At 37.3% G+C, this 19,162-nt stretch overlaps 1 protein-coding gene across 2 annotated transcripts in view; it reads left to right on the forward strand.

Annotated features, from left to right (window-relative positions):
- LOC108730167 (growth factor receptor-bound protein 14) overlaps window positions 1–19,162 on the forward strand; it is a 319,854-nt gene that overhangs the window by 265,204 nt on the left and 35,488 nt on the right. For both annotated transcript variants that reach the window (XM_018459697.1, XM_018459698.1), the window contains one exon: window positions 14,872–15,099. In XM_018459697.1, coding sequence (XP_018315199.1) covers window positions 14,872–15,099 — 228 coding nt within the window. The remainder of the gene's footprint in view (window positions 1–14,871; window positions 15,100–19,162) is intronic.

Consider the following 19,162-nt stretch of genomic DNA (forward strand, 5'->3'; position numbering starts at 1 on the left):
TTAGCTACATATAAATTTAAAATAATTTTGTTTGCTCCCCATCAAAATAATTATGTAGAACGTTCAAATTAATAGTTGTTAAAATGTTAAATTTTTTTACAGCAATGTCATCAACGTTTAAGTGGTCTATATAATTATCTATATAATTATTTTGATGATCCAACAAAATTATTTTTAGAATTGTATATATATATATATCGCTAAATTTAGATACTTCAAAACCATTTTTTCCGTGCATATCCGAGAATCTATGCTTTATGAAATTATCCCCAGAAGAAATAAATTAGTACCTTTTTATGTAATTTATGGAGATTTAAATAACTGTTGATTTTTTATGGGAAAATATAATTAACATATAAGTAAAGAGAAACGAATAAATTTGCAATCTTGAACATTGCATGGTAGAGCGGGGCTAGTTGTGACACTTTTTCTTTAAATTATTATAAATCTTCATACAATTATGATAGATTAATGGTAAATGCTTTAAAACGTTGCATGTTCATCTGGCTCAATAATTAAGTACTTATAAATCCTTAATATATCTCGTAAATAAGAAAAAAATTACGTTAATTACAAGGATGCAAAATGGACCAATATGCCCCATCTATGGGGCATGTTGAGCATCTTCGAAGGATAAGTTGAACCATGAAGATAATCATTTAATGGGGTTATATATTATTAAAAACATGAAAGGATTATGTGTATATTAAGCAAATTTTTATTATTTGCATCTTAAATATAATAATTTGTAATATTCTTTCTTTTTAAATGCTTTAATTAACAAAATTAGAAAAACTAAAATCTTTATTCTTTATAGTAATAATTAAACGTAAAATAAATATATGTTTAATTATTAACATAGAATAAAAAGCATTGATAAAGACAAATTTCATTTAAGTAACTGAGTTTATAAAGTTAGTTATGAGATATACTGGCCCAATAAACCCCACATGTTGACTGAAATACTCTTTTATAACTGAAAAACCGTAAATAAAATAGCAACTTAAACATTAAAGTTAAAAAAATACGATAATAACTTATATCCAAAAAACACATTTGATTATTATCAGTCGATTTAATTACCATGTAGACCAAAAAGAATACTCACTTAATAATTTTACTTTTAATTTTACTTTTATACAAAAACGAAAAAGCGCACTATTATTTATATTTAGCTGTTGACAGCCAGGCACAGATTATTGTATTAAGGTACAGTAATCTCTGTCTTTGTGCTACATTACACAAGCATAGACGTATCTATAATATATATATTTTGGTTATTTAGATATTTGCATTTGACCAACTTGCTCAAATAGCCCCGCTCTACCCTACATGGAATGATAATATATAAAAAGAAAGACTGCTAAAATATCAAAAAATTTAGTTAGATATAGAGCTGAAAATAATTTTATTAAATCATCAAAATAATTATGTAGGAAGTTAAACTGGTTGTAAAATATCAAAACAATTAATAGAATGTTAAAACTTTTCAATGAGGAACTAAGAGCAAGACCAATCATATTAAAGAATTTTACAACAGTTGCAAAGCTACTGTTTCTGTTGAACGCAGCTAATGACTATATTGTATCATTCAGTGATAACTATGATATAAATTGTAAACTATATATTTATTCGTTACTCGCGCACGAATTGGGCTTATTAATCATATAAAGGCGAGCGAAACTATCGCTGAATGACTTGGAGCAATGCAAAAGAGAGAATCGATCGATTTTCAGCGAGACCATATTTTATCGGGTATCTCCTTTCTTTTTCATGAGATATATACATTTATACATAGATATATACATTTCATGAGATAAATAAAAAAATTTAAACGTGTAGTGATAATCTGTTTATTTGAAAGAAATACAGCTTGAACTAGTCAAAAACAGAAAAACAAAAACAGGCTTCAGTTCTTCTGATGAAATAAAATAATTAAATGAATTGTTGAAAATGTCCACCTTGCGCCATAATACATCCATCGAGCCTTTTTCTCAAAGATTGACGTACACGCTCAAAGATCAGAACTGAAGTCTATTTTTGACTTTGACTTTGTCACTTTGTTTACGGTTATGCGAATGGTAACTCACGTGAAGCAAGGCATATTTATGCAGGAAGATATCTCCAACGCAATTTACCGTTGTTTCGTCAAACATTTGCGAACATTTACCTCTGTATTTCAGAAACTAAACCGTTTAGGACACATATTTATATGGATTTTTTTATTTGAAATAAACCAAAGAATTGCTCTATTGAGTATGGCAACATATTTAACACCCTGTGTATATATATATATTATATATACACACACACACACACACACACACACATATAGGAAGACGGAGGAGCATCTTAGTATCAAGTGCGCTCCTCGCCCTGATGAAGTGAACGGCAAAGTTCATGAAACGTTGGCATTTAGCAATGGATCACGACATTGTGATAACTCGTAAACTCTTTGGCACTTCTGAAGAAAATACTCATGAAAGCCTCAAAAGTGTATATGTATATATATATATTATATCTCAGTCCGCGACGCATTGTGCGCACGTCATTCTGTTTCGTGCCGCTCGATCGAATCACTTTCCGTCGATTCTTGCCAACGAGTGCAATATGAAACGCAATCCGCTTACGCGGCACGTTTTATGTTGTACAAATAGCCTCGCGCGTCGATCCTCTACATGGTGGCGCCTTATTATGCTCACAAGTTCGTTATCGTCGGTTACGTTCTGCACATGCATACGCGCTCCTGTTACCAGGCGCGGATGCAACGAGCCGAGACGGAGCATCCTCTGTCTGGAATGACTGAAAAGCACTTCAGATATTTTAGAGGATTCTTCTTGTCTTTTATAATTAATCTTGTTTCTCGATAACAACGTGAAAATTATAAAATCAATACTTAAATGCAAAAAAATCGAATGAATTGAATCAATGTGAACTTTTTTTAAATTAAAACTTCTACATTATTTGATGGATTGAATAGCGGTGTATAAATAAATGTTGGTATAATAAAGTTGACGTCTTATAGCGAAGATATCTGAAAATATTGTATAGTAGCATTCAATAATATAACGTCGTTTTTTTTACGGAAAAAATGGTTTTGTCGAAGTATCTAAAAATTTAGTTAAATATAAATCTGAAAATAATTTTGTTTGGAACATCAAAATAATTATGTAGAATGTTGATGACAATGTTGCACAAAGTTTCAACATTCTAGCAACCAATTTAAACATCCTATATAAATAATCATTTTGATGATCCAAACAAAATTATATCAAATCTGTATCTAGCTAAATTTTTAGATATTTCAGTAAAACCGTTCAGTCATTCAGCCTCCAATCGATATCTCATTTTTCGTATCAGAAAACGGTGATTTTATCAATTCGACATGGATATGTCTCTGTCAATTTATAACGTATATTCGCACGAAAGTATCGTGTGTTCCCCTCAAGTACTCCGAGGCGAATGCAGGCGAGAACATCATGGTCGTCATGTAGTAAACTGTGGATATTAGTACCGACCCATCCTGCTAGGACGGTCCGAGACCGATGACGACGACGACGATAACGACGATAACGACGAGAAGACTTTCGCGAGTAACATCGTGAGTCGTCTCTCTTCTGCTCATGTCGTACCAGCTGGGCATCATAAACTTCTTTATTTCTCTTCTCGTTCGCGTTCTCTATCGCGAAACTACTCGTATCTTATCCACCGCCTCTTCTTTCTCGCTGCCATATCCTCCTTCCGACTTTTCTCTTTCGTCCTCGTGCCTTCTCTCGTTCCTTCCTTCTCCTTTTCCGCCGGAGGGCGTAAAATACGAAGTCGCGTGTGACAGAAACGAGGTCGTAGCTCCTTAAGTTACGGGAGGAACAACCCGGCTTTTCTTACGTACGTGCGCCACGTATATGCGATTTCCCCCTCCCCCCCCCGCTTCTTCCGTGAAGCTTCCGCGAAGGTAGACTACACACTGCACCTCTATCGCCATCACCACCACCGCCAGCATCGCGTAGCTTCTCTCTGCCCATCGCAGCCGCTGAAATCGTTCGGCCATTTTTCACGGCCGACGCTGGAACGTTCTCGCGAGGTTCGCACATCACGATAGGTCGGCTGAATTATACTTGGTCGGACAATAAATTTTCTGGAAATTTATCACTGCGCGCGCGCGCGCGGGTACGCCGATGCTCTCTCCCCGAGAAACGGCTCCTGGTTCCCCTTCTTCTCGCGTATGTGTGTAGGAACTCTCCCGCATCTTCCGGGCAATTCGCTTTTAACGCACGGACTCTTTCCATCGAACTGTTTCTTAAGAAGTTATGTGAAATTTAGATTCTGTTAAAAGGAATATAAGAGAAATAAGGAGAGCTTTCTGAAGATATATCTATTTAAGAAACTTCTTTAATTAATATATTTTCTGATAGAATTGTTATAACGATATGATTAAGATACATTAACATATTTTTATATACAGAGAGACGTGTTTAATTGATTTCATGTTACATTATTCTTTATGTAAACATACGTACCATCAAGATGTTTGAGATAACTTAATCTCTTCTTTGAAAAGGATCATCTTGCAATTTATAGTAAATTTAATGAAGCAAATCGAATATGTGAGCTTGCAAATATCGATTTATTTTCAGTATAAAAATTCATTAAGTATTATTTACTCATTAAGCATTATTGTTTGCGGTGAATATTGCTTTATATTCGTATATTATTTTATTATGCCTTACGCAGAAATAATCTGCATTTGCGTAGATTATTTCGTTGCCTTTCAAAGAGCTTATTTCCTGTTAATGTAGCATTAATTAATAGAATAGAATATTTAATTGATTTAACACGACATATGAATGTTCCCTTGTGGGAATTGTAGAGACAGTCCAAGAGGATTTATTCCATGATTGGATAAAGTGGTACAGACGATCGCAATTCTTTTTATGAACGCAGAAACACACCGTTGGAGTTTCGTCCTTTTTATCGTTTTCCAGTGATCATCGGACTTGTTTCGCTGGGTCTTTAGTTGGACGCGCGCGGTACGTCGTTCCTTCGGGGTAGTTTATTATCCGCCTTTGCCTTCCTTTTTCTCTCTTCGCCTTTTCGTTTCTGTGTACTCTTTCTCTCTTTCTATCTTTTGCTCTTTTTTTCAAGCTCCGATTAATCACCGCGGCTTCTACCATCGATTCCATGAAAAGAATAATCACCAATGACTACCACTTTCCTTCGCGCTGCGTAATCTCGTGCATTGTCCTTATTGAAGCGAGCGCCTTCGATTAGTTTAATTGATCGTACTCCTACAAGTTACGTTTATCTCTTAAATTTATTTAATATCCAAGAGAGTTTTATTATTTGAAGACGAGGAATATTCTTTTATTTTCTAGGAAATATTTTGTCGTTCTATTTTATACCTTTTCAAACATTTGTGTTTATCTTACAATTTATATTCTTAGAATTAAATCTTATATATATTTTTTAACCTTTACAGACGGGAAAGCTATTATAGTGACACTAAAATATTATCATATTTTAAAGCAAAAAATATAATGAAATACAGTGAATATAACAAATCTTACTCAAGGAGAAACTGCGAGAGTTTAAAAATAGACCCTCGTCTTCTAAGAGTTAATATTCAGGGAGAAAATTTTGATGTAGGTCAGGAAAAATAAAAACATTTTACGTGACTGTGTCATACATCGTTAAACGTTATTGTTAAATTTAAATGCAACTACGCTATTAAATTATTGTATATAATAGTATTTATGAATGGAAATTTTCTAGGGAGTTGTAGTTGCAAAATATGACAGATTTCTGAAAGTTATAAATTGGAGTATCTCCAAACGAGATAAATGCGAGTTAGAATGCGGCCTTCATTTGCTGATGTGATTAAGGACTAGGACGTTTATTAACGTACTTCGGGGAGCACTGCCGTGATTCACCTTACCATGGCTGGAAGTCGCTTGAAGCCGCGCCAAAGTGTATTAACTCGCATAAATCCAAACTTAACTCTCGGATGATCAATGCACTTCTCGTGGGACAAACAGCGATCCGTCGCTATACCGGCGCATCGTCGTTACAGCGCTTTTGATGCAGTTCGGGACTTTCTGAGAAATCGCGATCTGATTCGGTGAATTTAATTTTGCGCTTTCGGCAAATTTCGATTCGGCAAATTTATTCTGCATTCTTTAAACGCATACAAGTGACGTCTGCGTTTTTTAATTCAGTTTTATTTAATTTATTCAATCTATTCCGTAATATGAAATATTTATCGAGCACATTAACAAAAAGCATTGTAATTTGAACAATAAGTTCAATGTTAAAAACGGAATTAATGATACTTGCTTGTAAAAATAAAAATGCAGTAATTGGCAGGAAGTGCACTATCTCCTATTATACAGCAACGAAAATCAATTTACTACAATTAGCGGCTAATTAATATTTAGAATTGTCGACATTTATTTTGAGGATGTCATTTTGCTTTGAGAATCACTGTCGCCGTTGTCTAATTTGACCGACTTGCTCGCGAGCCGCGTACACTGAGTTTCACTCCCGTCGTTCGAGAATCCTCGAGCGCGAGGAAGTGAGCAGACGATTTAGCTACCGGTTTTCACAATCGGGACTCATGACTCGTGTCCAGCATGCCCACCCCGCTCGCTTCCTTAATCCAATCTCCTTCCTTCTCTCTCTTTTTCTCTCTGATATAGTATTAATTTTTATCCAAATTAATTATATCAAAATTAATTAATTTCATGTGTTACGCATCACGTATTCTTGGATTAAGCCTGTCTCTTTTTTAGATACATTCTTTTTTTGTCTCATTTTTTTTCTTTTTTTATTTCATTCTTGAAGATTGGCGATGTTCTTGTTATCGCTAATAAAAAACAGAGATAAGAAGCAGACTCGGGAGATTTGTTTTTTCCTTTTTTTGAAATTCTGTTTAACTCTAAATTACAGTCAGTATATGATAAACAAGTAATGCGAATAAAACTAATTTTTTACATACATTATTTTTCTTTCTCTCAATTTTTCTTGTTTTATTTCATTCTTGAAGATTGGCGATATTCTTGTTACGCTAATAAAAAACGGAGATAAGAAACAGACTCGGGAGATTTGTTTTTTTCTTTTTTTCGAAATTCTGTTTAATTCCTTTGGAGTTAATGCACGATAAGCAAGTAATGCGAATAAAATTAATGAAGGTAAAGATATTATCCGGTGACATAACTTGTTTCTTATTCAATGAACTTCGAAAAGTCATTTATTTCTTTACCTTTTTATAAAATTTTCTTATAGGAAGTTTTTCAAAAACCAGATCGTAAGCAGTGGCTTTCGAAAGCTGTGAAAGTTTTCTCATTGAGAAATTTCGAAAGCTGGATTATTATCTAGTCGTTAATAAATTGTTATTGACTTGTTAATCGATCGTTAATTTAACTTTAGTAATTGGGAACAAAATGAATTGTTATTATTTCTTTTGTACTTCCCCTATTTTTGTACAGTTTCTTCATATTTCATTTCTGTGTATTTCGCTACGAAATCTTGCTGATGATCGGCGGTTTTCTCGAAGAGCATTAATGTAACAACGAACCTTCGCATTTACATAGTGTGTTTTCTTATTTTCTCAATTCTTTTTCTTATTTTTTTACACGGCTCTTTAATTTGCCACGAAATTATAGACATCGGTGCAGTCAAAGTACGCCGTGGCACAGTGGAACTTGCGAATTACATCACGTTTCACCGTCCACCGGTGCACGTCTCGCGCTGCGAGACGTAAAAGAAAAAGAAAAAGAAAAATAAAGAATAAAAAAGAAAAAGATTAGTCGGCGATGACCTCGATTTCGCGCACGTCGCCGTTTTTAATCGCTATAACGCTCTTGGGCATGGCGTGGGGTAACCGGCGTGTTGTCGGTGGAGTCTGTGTTCAATTCAAAGTCCCCCCTTACTATTACTTTTTCTTAGCTCGAGGAGATATCTAGAAATTAAGTGCAGTAGAAATTCAACTGTCACAATGAAATGCTATTTCAGATCAAGAAATACCGTTTGCTCATTAAATCATGCAAAAATGAAATCATCTTTAAGATTTATAGTTTCGTTATATATATAATGCAGAGTTTGTGTGTTTAGTAATTCATATCATAATGTAATAAATTATTCTTTAATCTTCGTAATTTCGTAAGTATAATCTCTTAAACAATGACAAATATCATTAATAAATAAAATAAATTATATTTTTAATTTATAATACTCTCAAAAATATGAAACATCTTTTAAATGTAATTTTAAACGAAAGAGCTCTACGGGTTAAGAGAAATCTCTACGTTCGATGACAGCTAGACGTTTCGAGATCGTCCATATCGTCGACAACGCTTGTTCAATAACTTCGACTCGAGCGTCGAGTGTGACTACGGCGCGAAATTTTATTACGCGAATGCGCGCGCATACAACAAATATTTAATTATCCGCACTAGCGAAGCGGCAGAATTTTAATTTGACCAAGGGGAGCCTCGTATGAAAAAATGAGAAAAAACCCTCCGTCCAAAAAAGAGAGGGGCGGAGAGGGGAGAGAGAGAGAGAGAGAGAGAGAGAGAGAGAGAGAGAGAGAGAGAAGATTGCTCCCTGCTTCGCGTTCGTTTCGGACATTAAAATTCAAGAGCGGACATCATTGTAGGTGCGCGCGCACGGACGACGCAAATTCTATTAGAACGAATCCAATAAAGAGGCGCGACTGCCTGCGACCGTACATGTCCACGTGAGGTTTCCTCCTCGACTTGACTCGACGGATTATCGGGAGATCGAAAGATTCGATAAGACTTTTTTTGGCTAGTGCTAAAATTGTTGTTGATTTGCGAAGAATCATTATTATAGGTGTCCTAATTAACTCGTAAAAGCCTTTAGGATATTGAAAGGACATATTGAGAGAGAGAGAGAGAGAGAGAGAATATTTGCTTTTTATTATTAACTCTCCGTCTGCAATATGACATTTTCCTCCTTCGTCTGTAATTTTTTATTAAATTTTAATAAATATTTCTTTGAATAATCCTAATAGAATATTTATTTATGTTAAATATTTAGATAAATGAAAAAAATGATAGTTAAATCAAACTAATGGTATTTGATAAATATGTGTTTACATTTAGTAAATATTCCGGTAGGACTATTTAAACAAATATCTATTAAAAATTTAGTACATTTTTTTCTCGGTGTAGCAATTAGAGACTTTCAAAAAGTGTGATTACAAAGGGTTAATAATGAGTTTTTAACACCATAAAAGTTTGTATTTTATTTATTTTTTTATAGATTTAAATTTATCTATCAGGACTAAATTAAATTTATCAGAATTTTTACAATCAAAAAATTGAGTGTGCCTTTAAGATCCAACAGTGCTGGTGGAAGATTAATATTACACGAAAGATATCATACGATATTCGATGTAATGTAGCGACGTAGCGTTCGAGCTCAACGTTGCGGAATAACACGTCGATCGTGATTTCAACGATCGATGAGATAGTACATGACAAGAATGGGTGGAGGAAGATAGCGAAGGATCTCACAAGGAAGTCGTCTTGTAGGTCGAAACCTGGCGTCCTCCATGCTCTTTTTTCCCCTCGCCTTTCTTTCACAATTCACTCCTCCTTTTTCCCAACACAGTAGTGGTCGGGCCGTTGTCTCTCCTGCTTGCCTTTCACGGATGCTTACCGTTATACGCTCTCGCATTATTAGCGTAATCATAGCGCAGCTCGACGCCGGGAGCGCGGCCTACATTTTCTCAATGTATAATCAATGATTCTTATTATTTCCCCCACTTGTTACGGATGATTCTTCTCTCTGTTTCTGCCGCTCTCGTAATTTCAGCCGCTCTCATGTTCCGACGGTATCGTCTAGAAGCCAAACGATTTACAATTTGTAAATCGCGTGTGTGGTTTTAGCAAATATTTATTTAAAGTGCAGGTGAAACGAGACACAGTTTATTCGCGTTGCGTTTTGTATTGGCTCATTCGATCCATACTCGCATTTCTCAGACAGCGAGCTATTTTCCGAATTTGCAATTTTTGTTTTCGAATTTTCGCAAACTTGTTAAATCCGTTTTAAATCTGAGGAATGAATAACAAATAAATCAATGAGATATGAGGAGAAAGCCTTTCCACGGACTTTCAATGCGCCCATTGCACGCAGGCCTCTTGTTGCATCCCTACCTTCGGCATCCTCTCGGTCTCTCCTCGCTTGTCTTTCCTCATTGGCTTGCAGCACGGCGGATCTCTCCGCCGCCTCCGGAGGAAGAAAAACCTGACCTATCGTACGTTGTCCTCTTCTCTCTTTCTCTCCCTCTCCGCCGTTCTATAACGCCGGTCTAACGCCGCCCTGGAGTCAATCCTTTCACTGCCACGCGAACGGCAACTTAACGATGTCATTTCGGGCCAACGACCGCTGATGCGGTTCGAGCTACGGTCGAGCTTGTCGACTCGAGTTCGTCCTCGATGCGACTATGAAAGATATACGCTCTTATTAATCAAAATTATAAAAAGATTTGTGAAAATTATTTAAGCAACAAAATTTGTCATTATTGAATGATGACTCGAAATCGGCGATTCATCGTGAAATCTCTTTGAACGAAGATGGGAAGGATTACGACGACGTGGAAAGGATGAGAGCGCAGGACCAAATTTATTGGCAACGATTGCACGGACCATTGGCGTCTTCAGGCGCTGCCGTCGTGTGTACCTTCCTTCTTTTTTTCCTCTTTAATCGCGCGCGAGAGCGTGCTTCTGGAATTATTTATAAACCGGTTTTGTTTCCGAAGTCATGTATCCCTAGACGGAAACGCCAATAACTCTCCTGGCTCCCGCGCATAAAAAATGACGAACAGAAACAAGCCCCGCGAGGTTATCGCGAATCTCTCATCTCTGTAATATCTTATTCGTATACTTATCATTATACTGTTCGTTGTTATACTGTTGATGTGTTACCGGGACTTTTTCGCCACGGTAAATCGTTGATTTCGCAACAAGAGGTATCGTCTAAAATAAAAAAAAAATCCGAAGTCTCTCATCTCGAATCCTCGGATTTCATCTTGGATCTTCCTTTCCTTTTCTCTCCCATTTCGAATCAATTCTCTTTTCGATTTGTATCATTACCTTCTTCCCAATTCTTCGTTTTCTGCTGTATCAGCAGTTTTTCGTAGCCGTCGTCGGATTTTTTAAGAAGTATTTTGATAAATTACAAAATTATATGATATTTTTTATACTTTTGATAAATTTAATTAAAAGAAACTGATAGCTATTTAAATATATAATTTAATCATTTTATTTAGCTGACGCAATTACTATTGCTTTAATCGCCGTGATAATTAATATGATAAAGAATACAATAACAATTATAATGAGCGGGTATAATTGTGAAAAATATAAAATTCATACACAATTATCGTCGATTAAATAACCGCTAAAATAACAGGATGAACGATGAAGGAGTTTCTTCGATTTTATCCTACTTTCTTTTTACGTTCGAGTAGCGGTCATTCAGCTACTCGAGAGATCAACGTGCGCAATATATGCTGACATCGACTTGAGATATGCAGATCATAAAGTGCTTGCCAATGTCTCAGCATGATTTTGCAATGGAAATCGAATACATCTCCATTGCGAATGGCTGTATTCGAAATTACAACAGTCTTGAAGTAAATGCTCAAAAAAGTAAGTAATTTACGCCATAAGTATAGTATTGTTATACTATCCGTTTTAAATAATAATTATAATGATTGAGAAAAAGAATTAGTTCTCAAGTTACACACGGTAAGAAATATTATTAATTTTAAATTATCTTAACTATATCTTTTCTTTAACGCGTTTTAGAATAGCGTGACCGAAACGGTACCTAAAATGGACTCCAGACTCTTACCTTTCTCACCTTAATCGCCAGTCTGCCTCCGTCTGACATTGCTATTAATTTGCTCGTGTTTTGACGTGTATTTTTATCTCCTGCGTGTAGAGACACAATCCCCAAAAGATTACTGCGCACGATCGATCACGGAACGTGACTGGCGCGTCTGATATGCACATGACAACGGTTTACACGTGTCAGAATTACGAGCGCGCGTTCATCAAAAGGAGCGGTGTGAAGCCATATTTGCGGGTAGACATGCAAATCTTACGTGGGCAATTTACCCGTAAAAATACGGAAGATATCACCGGATTTTCCCGTATTCTTCCGCTCTCTTTCTCTTTTTCCCCTGTCTACTATTCTATTGTATATTTCCACATATTCTTTACGCTTGATGTGTTACACATGTTTGTTTATTTTCATTTAAGTAATGTGGACTATTCTGTAGTCGGGCACTGTTTAACTAATATCTTTCTACCTTTTCATCCTTCTCCTATTCGCTTTCGCTCATAATTCCATGGTTAGCTGGATAATAGTTACGTAACCGTTAACAGCCCCACTCTCCCGCGGTACAGAGTGCAACCGAGCTAATCGTCAAATATTTGCTGAGCCGTATTGCAACGGTCCCGCCGTTATCTCGCACTGCGTCTCTTACACATGCTCCTCCTTCTCCTCTCCCCCTTGTCTTATCCATCTGTTTGTGCACGCGTGACGAATGCTTGCGCAGCAGCAGCAGCGGCAGCATCGTGGCACGAAGCACGGCGGCGACCACGGCCAACAGGATTTTCTCGAGACCTGCGAGTCCCTGACCAACCGCACCCTTCCTCTCAACGCGGCACGAACAAACGAGAGGAATGCCTCTCTCGAGAGATGTGCCGCATAATGATTTTTTTGAGAGATGAGATAATAACAGTTGACTAATTATTCTATTCTACTCTCTAAATCGGAATCAGTGGATAATCGCTAATTAGTGCCAAGTATGCCACTGGTAATCAGTGAATGAAATGTGAGATCTCTAACCTAGCTAATCTTTATTATGTAATTTAACTAACTTTGTTTTAGTGTATAAATTCAATAAATATGGAAGATTGAAATTAACGTGCAAATATCAATATTTTAATTATATAATGCTCAAACATTTTTCCTTTATTAGTTGAACTTCACTGATTATACAGTGTCAAGTATGCCACTGGGTAATGACTATCCACTGATCCAGATTTAGAGAGTATATTGATATGTATGAATAAGGCGAGATTTTGATTTTTAATTAATAGATATGATCGCATATATTTACGCAACGATCAGATAATTGTTTTCACTCTTTGTTTAAAGTGTAAAATTAAAGTATTGAAAGAATATTTTACAGGTAATTCGCGGAAATACGTGCACAATATGCATAGGACTTGCTATTAATAAAAGGTTCACAACACGACAGGAAACGTAGCGCGATTATACAAGGTGATTTTGGAAAATCGACCGGTCGATGGTTCACGGTTGGCCGCTTATCATACAGGTGCCGATAAGCGGATAAAGGTCAGAGAGTAGAATAACGTGGATGGTACCTCCTGCGATAATACACACCGAGTTAAATATAAAAGCGCTGTGACACCGACTGCGCGTGAAATTGTTAGATCGAGGCGTCGCGCACACATCTCGTTATCCACGCTAATCCGCTGTTCCTCTGTTGACGTTGGTAATTTTATTTAATTACTGAGGTCTGCGATGCAGCTCGAAGTAGTGCGTGTCGCATTATTGGAAGCAAGGAAGTATAATATTATAAAAAAAAACATAAATATAAAAATATAAAAATGTTAAAGAAGGACTGTACATGTTTAGATACACAGAAACGACAATTTTATTGAAATATTTAAAAATTTTGCTAGATGCGGATCCGAAAATATTTTTTAAAAGATCCTCTTATATTTTATAAGGTCCCTTGTTTATTTTTGCTTTATTAGAAAATATTTTTATTGAACTATCAAAATAAATTATATAATAAAATTAGCTTCAGATCTGTATCCATAGCTAAATTTTTAGATACTCAACAAAATCGTTCTTTCCTTGTAGTATACTTCGCTATTTCTATTCCTGCTAATAATTTTATTTGATATTTATGTGTATAATATAATCGAAATATATTTTAAGAAATTAAGATGAGAGCATAATTTTTTATTTGTAAAACATCGTGAGAGGGAAAGCATGCTTTCCGGATATGCGATCAGATACAACCTTGACGCATTCCGTTTAAAGAATGTCGAACGCACCCACATCCATGAATATTTACTACCGGAAATCACTCGACAAACGCGACTTTCCTGGTCTCCACTGCAGGCAATAATGGTGACTCCGCGATAAGAGCCTGTCGTCGCTGCGGTGCTTCCTGTGCGATGTGCCGGCACGCCGTAAAAATTGTCCCGCCGTTATAATAAATTGCCCCCGCGATTCCCGGCGACGTCGCGAAAGAAAGTTTTCTGCTGAATCCGATGAAGACTCTTAGGAAGTCTCAACGGAACGAGAGAGTCTACTGGGAAAGGTATCTCGCGACGGTTTTTGCTTGCGGGCAACTCGTAGATACGCTTATACTACTTTGTTCGCGTTGCTCCCACGGGAAGATCGCTCGGTTCATCTACAATCGTGAAGACATTACAGTTATTGTGGCCATACTGATTAATTAATTATTACACCAATGGTTTTATAATAATTGAAAACGTTGCTGGCAATTAGTATTTGTTCGTATTATCCATTCAATATACAATAACTGAGAACAACAAACAACCATTATGTTACATCTTCATTAACCGTGGACCACAACCGTATTATTAAGGGAAGTTAAATTACCAATAGTTATACAACTCGCGTTTGTAACGTAAATGTTGCAATACGGGAAGGAAGCTAGTAATTTCTCGAAATAAACTTTTCTATTTTGAACGGTTCAGTTGCCTTTTGCGTTCAATTTTAGGCTGAATACCTTCGAGCAAAATTTTTATAAGTGTGTCATTATTTTTGTTACAGGACAACGAACAACTAATCACACTCGCGCACTTGTCGGATTACAACGTCTACAGGATACCGAACGCCAAGCGGGTTTTCGGCGCACCCTTCGAGTGGGGCGCCTGCCTGAGGCCGAACAGCAACGCCGAAGCCGAAGATACGGAGGCTGGGGAGCCCGGGATCAAGGTCATTATTTTCGAGAACGAAAAATCGCGCACCTGCTGGCTCACAGCCATGAGACTCGCTAAGGTAAGAATGTGATTTCTTTTCTTTGCTCCATTGTTGTTTTCTATTCGAAGAAAATACATCTTAGTACAGCGATTCGAGTGTCTCGTGAGTAGTTTGGGGTGGAAGCCCATTAACCCCAAACTGGATGAGCTATTTGAACGAAATTGTTGCTCGTCCAAACGGAAATGTTAGTTTATTACGTCAAGTGTACTCTTGGGAATGTCGATTAGGGTTACAACAAATGTCGGCAGATTCGCGTGGAAAGTGTATAATCAAGAATTAATAATACGGAGGGTATATAAATGACCATGCCAGCTTTAGTAAATAACTGCTACAATGTAAGAGGAAAGCTAATATCAACCGGAGAAATAGGTACTTAAATTTGCGGTGAGGATAATAACGCTTACAAAGTATCGCTGCAATATTTCGTTTCCCAGCCGATTCCGCGTCTTCTTATTCGACTCTTCCTTTACAATGTGATCATCCCTCTGCGGACGGGCCGTGAGTATCATTAGGTCCGTGATGGAGCTGGGTATAATGAGCCTTATTTTCTTTCCGTTCCTCCCCATTTCTACCGCGCCTGCGTTCGCGTCGACATCGAATGTCGAAACTTCTTCGTGAAGTTCAAAGAAGTTGCGTGACTCGCGCGCGGTTCGTGTTTAACGGAGAAAGAAGAACACTTCACTTTTGTCGACATACGTACACACTATATCACGCAGCTTCAGCACGTTTCGTATGGCTAAATTTTTTTCTCTCTTTAGAGTAGTCGTGGCACTGACACGGTACATTTTTCTTGCTTCCCCCCTCCTTTTTTTTTTACAAAAATTGAGACACCAAGACTTTTTTCCTATCATCGTTGATAATAATATCAATTTATAATATATTCGAGCGTAGACAGTCTTTGTCTTCTCTTTTTCTTTTTCTCTCTTTCTTTCACTCTAGTTGAAGTGTTCGCCAAGAAGAATAACTCGTGGATAGTAACGGTGTGCGCCAGCAACGCGCGATTGGCAGTTTCGCCGAAGGAAAAGAGAGAGAAAGAGAGAGACTTTAGAATACGGCCGCCTACTCCTTATTACGCTACTCTTTACAGGCCTATTCTTCCTCAGGCTGAAGTGGCTGCTCAGACCGCCTCTCCAGTCCGGCTGGTCTCCAGGAAGTAAAGCTCGGGCATAGCATATTATCATTGTTCTATCGTTCATAGAATAATCATGCTTGCGAAGCAAATTAAGAATTAAAAAAATAATATTTATTAATGTACAAACAACCTTTCTTTCGGGAGCTGTGAATATCCTTTGAAATTAAACCGGAATAATTTGAACGATGTATTTACGGGGAGAAACAGAATTCTAAATGGCGTTTTATATATTTACGTTTAACGCCAAAATTTCCTAATAATTTTCATTGAATTTAATTTCTAGATTTAATTAATTTAATTCTCACTCTTGATCTCGACGATTTTGTTTAATTTACACAATTGCTGTGTCTCTCACAAGCGTTTCTTTTGCTGTCCATTATCATCATGACTTATGTTCATTGTGAATAACGTTCGTGCTGGGTCGGATAGCAAACTCATCTGCCACGAGATGTAATTTGGAGACCTTGCGCCAGAGAATCGTAACCTAACCTGTGTCGGTGCATCCTCGAGAGTCCCCTGAGCCATACGTCTGTACTACCGTGGCCGCCGGCGGGCAGGCAGGCCAGACTTGCCTAGTGTTTATCGGCCTCGTTGGTCGTCCATGCCTGTCTGCGTCTCTTGTCAGCCTATCTACCTACCTAGCCGCTCTGGATTTACTATGTGCTCTTCTCTTTTCTCCGGCTCTTGGCGTCTCTCGCTTAGCTCCGTCGTTCACCGTCATTTCTCTTTCTCTTTCTCTCTCTCGTTTGCTCTCTGTTTCTCGGCTCCACCTTCTATCCGAAGGGAAAAGGACGAGACGTCGTCTTGGTCGGTAACGGCACTAAGGTAGTACTTACGCGTGTCTCAGTGAGGCCTTTGTAACTCTTTCATCCGAGAAAAAGCTAGGAGTCTGATGAGATGCGGCGAACGAGAAGAGTTGGAAAGGTGGAAGGAGAGAGAGAGAGAGGGGGGGGGGAAGAAGAGAACAAATGAACGGGTAGGCTTGGAGAAATCTGCAGGACTCGCTTTGATCGAGAAGACATTGACACTCCCGTACCCTTTCGTGCTCCCTTTGTTTCTACGTCATTCTTCTCCCTCATCCCGTTTCCTCGTTGTATTTCAATCTTCGCAGACTTTGATTCACTTCACTAGAAATCTGCGAAGTCTAACAATAAGTATAGAGCTCGGATTAGTCTTTGTTAATTTGCGAGGGATAGAGTCCAAGATAAAAGATGTTGCAGTAACTTCAGTATTTTTATTTGTGTGAAAGTTTGAAGACGTTTATAGAATTAATGTTATCTGTAGTTAAGTCCAACATGGCGAAAGTAATTAAAACAGAAAAGATTTCGATAGATTTATTAGTATACGTAGATATCAAAATAATGGATTAGAATGGCCCTCGCGCGTAACCAGTTGGATTAATTTAGGACCAGCTTCCTTGAGCGATAAGCATAGCGATTATAAAAAATATTTATGGTATTTTATATGATTGCCAATCATAAATAAAATATTGTTATTTGACATTAAGTCACGGTTGTTGCCCGTCTCGAGAAATGATAATGATAATGAGAAAGTGAATAGATCAGATCATAGCAATAAAAGCCACGGATAAAGTTAAGTCGCATATGATACCGGGCCGCTTTCTACTCGATTACACGTATCTCTGTCCATATGGAGTTTCTTGCGCGGTCCGAGAATTATAATTAGTTATACAGCAAGAATGATTCCAAGAATGATTCCAAGAATGATTCCAAGAATGATTCCAAGAATGATTCCAAGAATGAGTCGCGCTGACTTGCACAGTCATTTAATTACAAGGGAAATTTGTCGCGACCAACTAGTGGAGCAACTTTTCAACAGCTTTTAATCAATAACACCGTATTATCGGGAACGTGATTTTGTGATATCGAGGGATTCGACGCGGCATTATCTTTCGTTTACTTAGAGCTCGTGTGCTTCGTTATCGTTCTCCGTTACTCTGTCGCTGATTAACGTTAGCATACATTCATGCCTTGCCGCTTTCCTCGTCGGCGCGTTTCTCGTCTGCGTTTGCGAATAATTGAATTACATAATTATCTCTCCAAACGCGCGCGCGTCGGCAATACTCCAGGGCCGCCTTCAATTAGTCGCCGCCATCCTTCATCTTCGCATCTACGTAGATCACGCTCCTGACTTCCGAAATGCGAAAGCGAATCCCGGTCTTCGTTTAAATTCTCTCACTTTCAGCGTCGAGCAAGAAGTGCGCGACGAGACAATCGATAACACGAATGATATTGTATTTAGATGTATTTTTAATCAGCAGGATATTTTTACTGACATATATTGGGAAATGTGTAGAACCTTTATTTTATTGAAATTTTACAATATCATCAAACGAAAGTATTGACTCAATTATTTTCTTCTCTGACTTCTCCGCCGGCAATATTGAAAAGGCATTATCGATATTTTGTTTATGACTTCTAGTAGATAAATCTAGATCTGTAAAAAATACATAAAATACAATCCGACCTCTGTGATGATAATAACTCGTTAAAACTTTGAAAAGTATACCAGAATTTTTTCAAATTTTTATATAATTCAGAACAATAACAAAAATTTGCTTCTTTTCTCAAAAACCTTTATTGCTGACGGAAGAGTTAAAATTGTATGTTGCCAGCGGAGGAATAATTTGTTAAGGAAATTAAATGAGAGTTAACAAAATTATTTATGAAATACAAGGGATGCACAACTCAAGAATTATGCCAGAACTTTTATTTAACTTATGTATTAATATAAAAGTTTGAAAGTACGAGTTTATATTTTTGCTGTTGCTAAGCGAGTTCTCGCCAGTCACAAAGCTCGCCGGGATAATTTTCGTACCACGGTGCAAGCTACAGCCCGCATTGGTATATTAGTACTCCTGTGCGTGTATGCGTGTGGGTGCCGTGCACGTCACGAGCAATTTACGCTTGCGTGTATGGGTGAGCGCGC

Source organism: Mycetomoellerius zeteki, unplaced genomic scaffold (assembly GCF_001594055.1).
Source record: "Mycetomoellerius zeteki isolate Tzet28-1 unplaced genomic scaffold, Tzet1.0 scaffold85, whole genome shotgun sequence".
NCBI lineage: Eukaryota > Metazoa > Arthropoda > Insecta > Hymenoptera > Formicidae > Mycetomoellerius > Mycetomoellerius zeteki.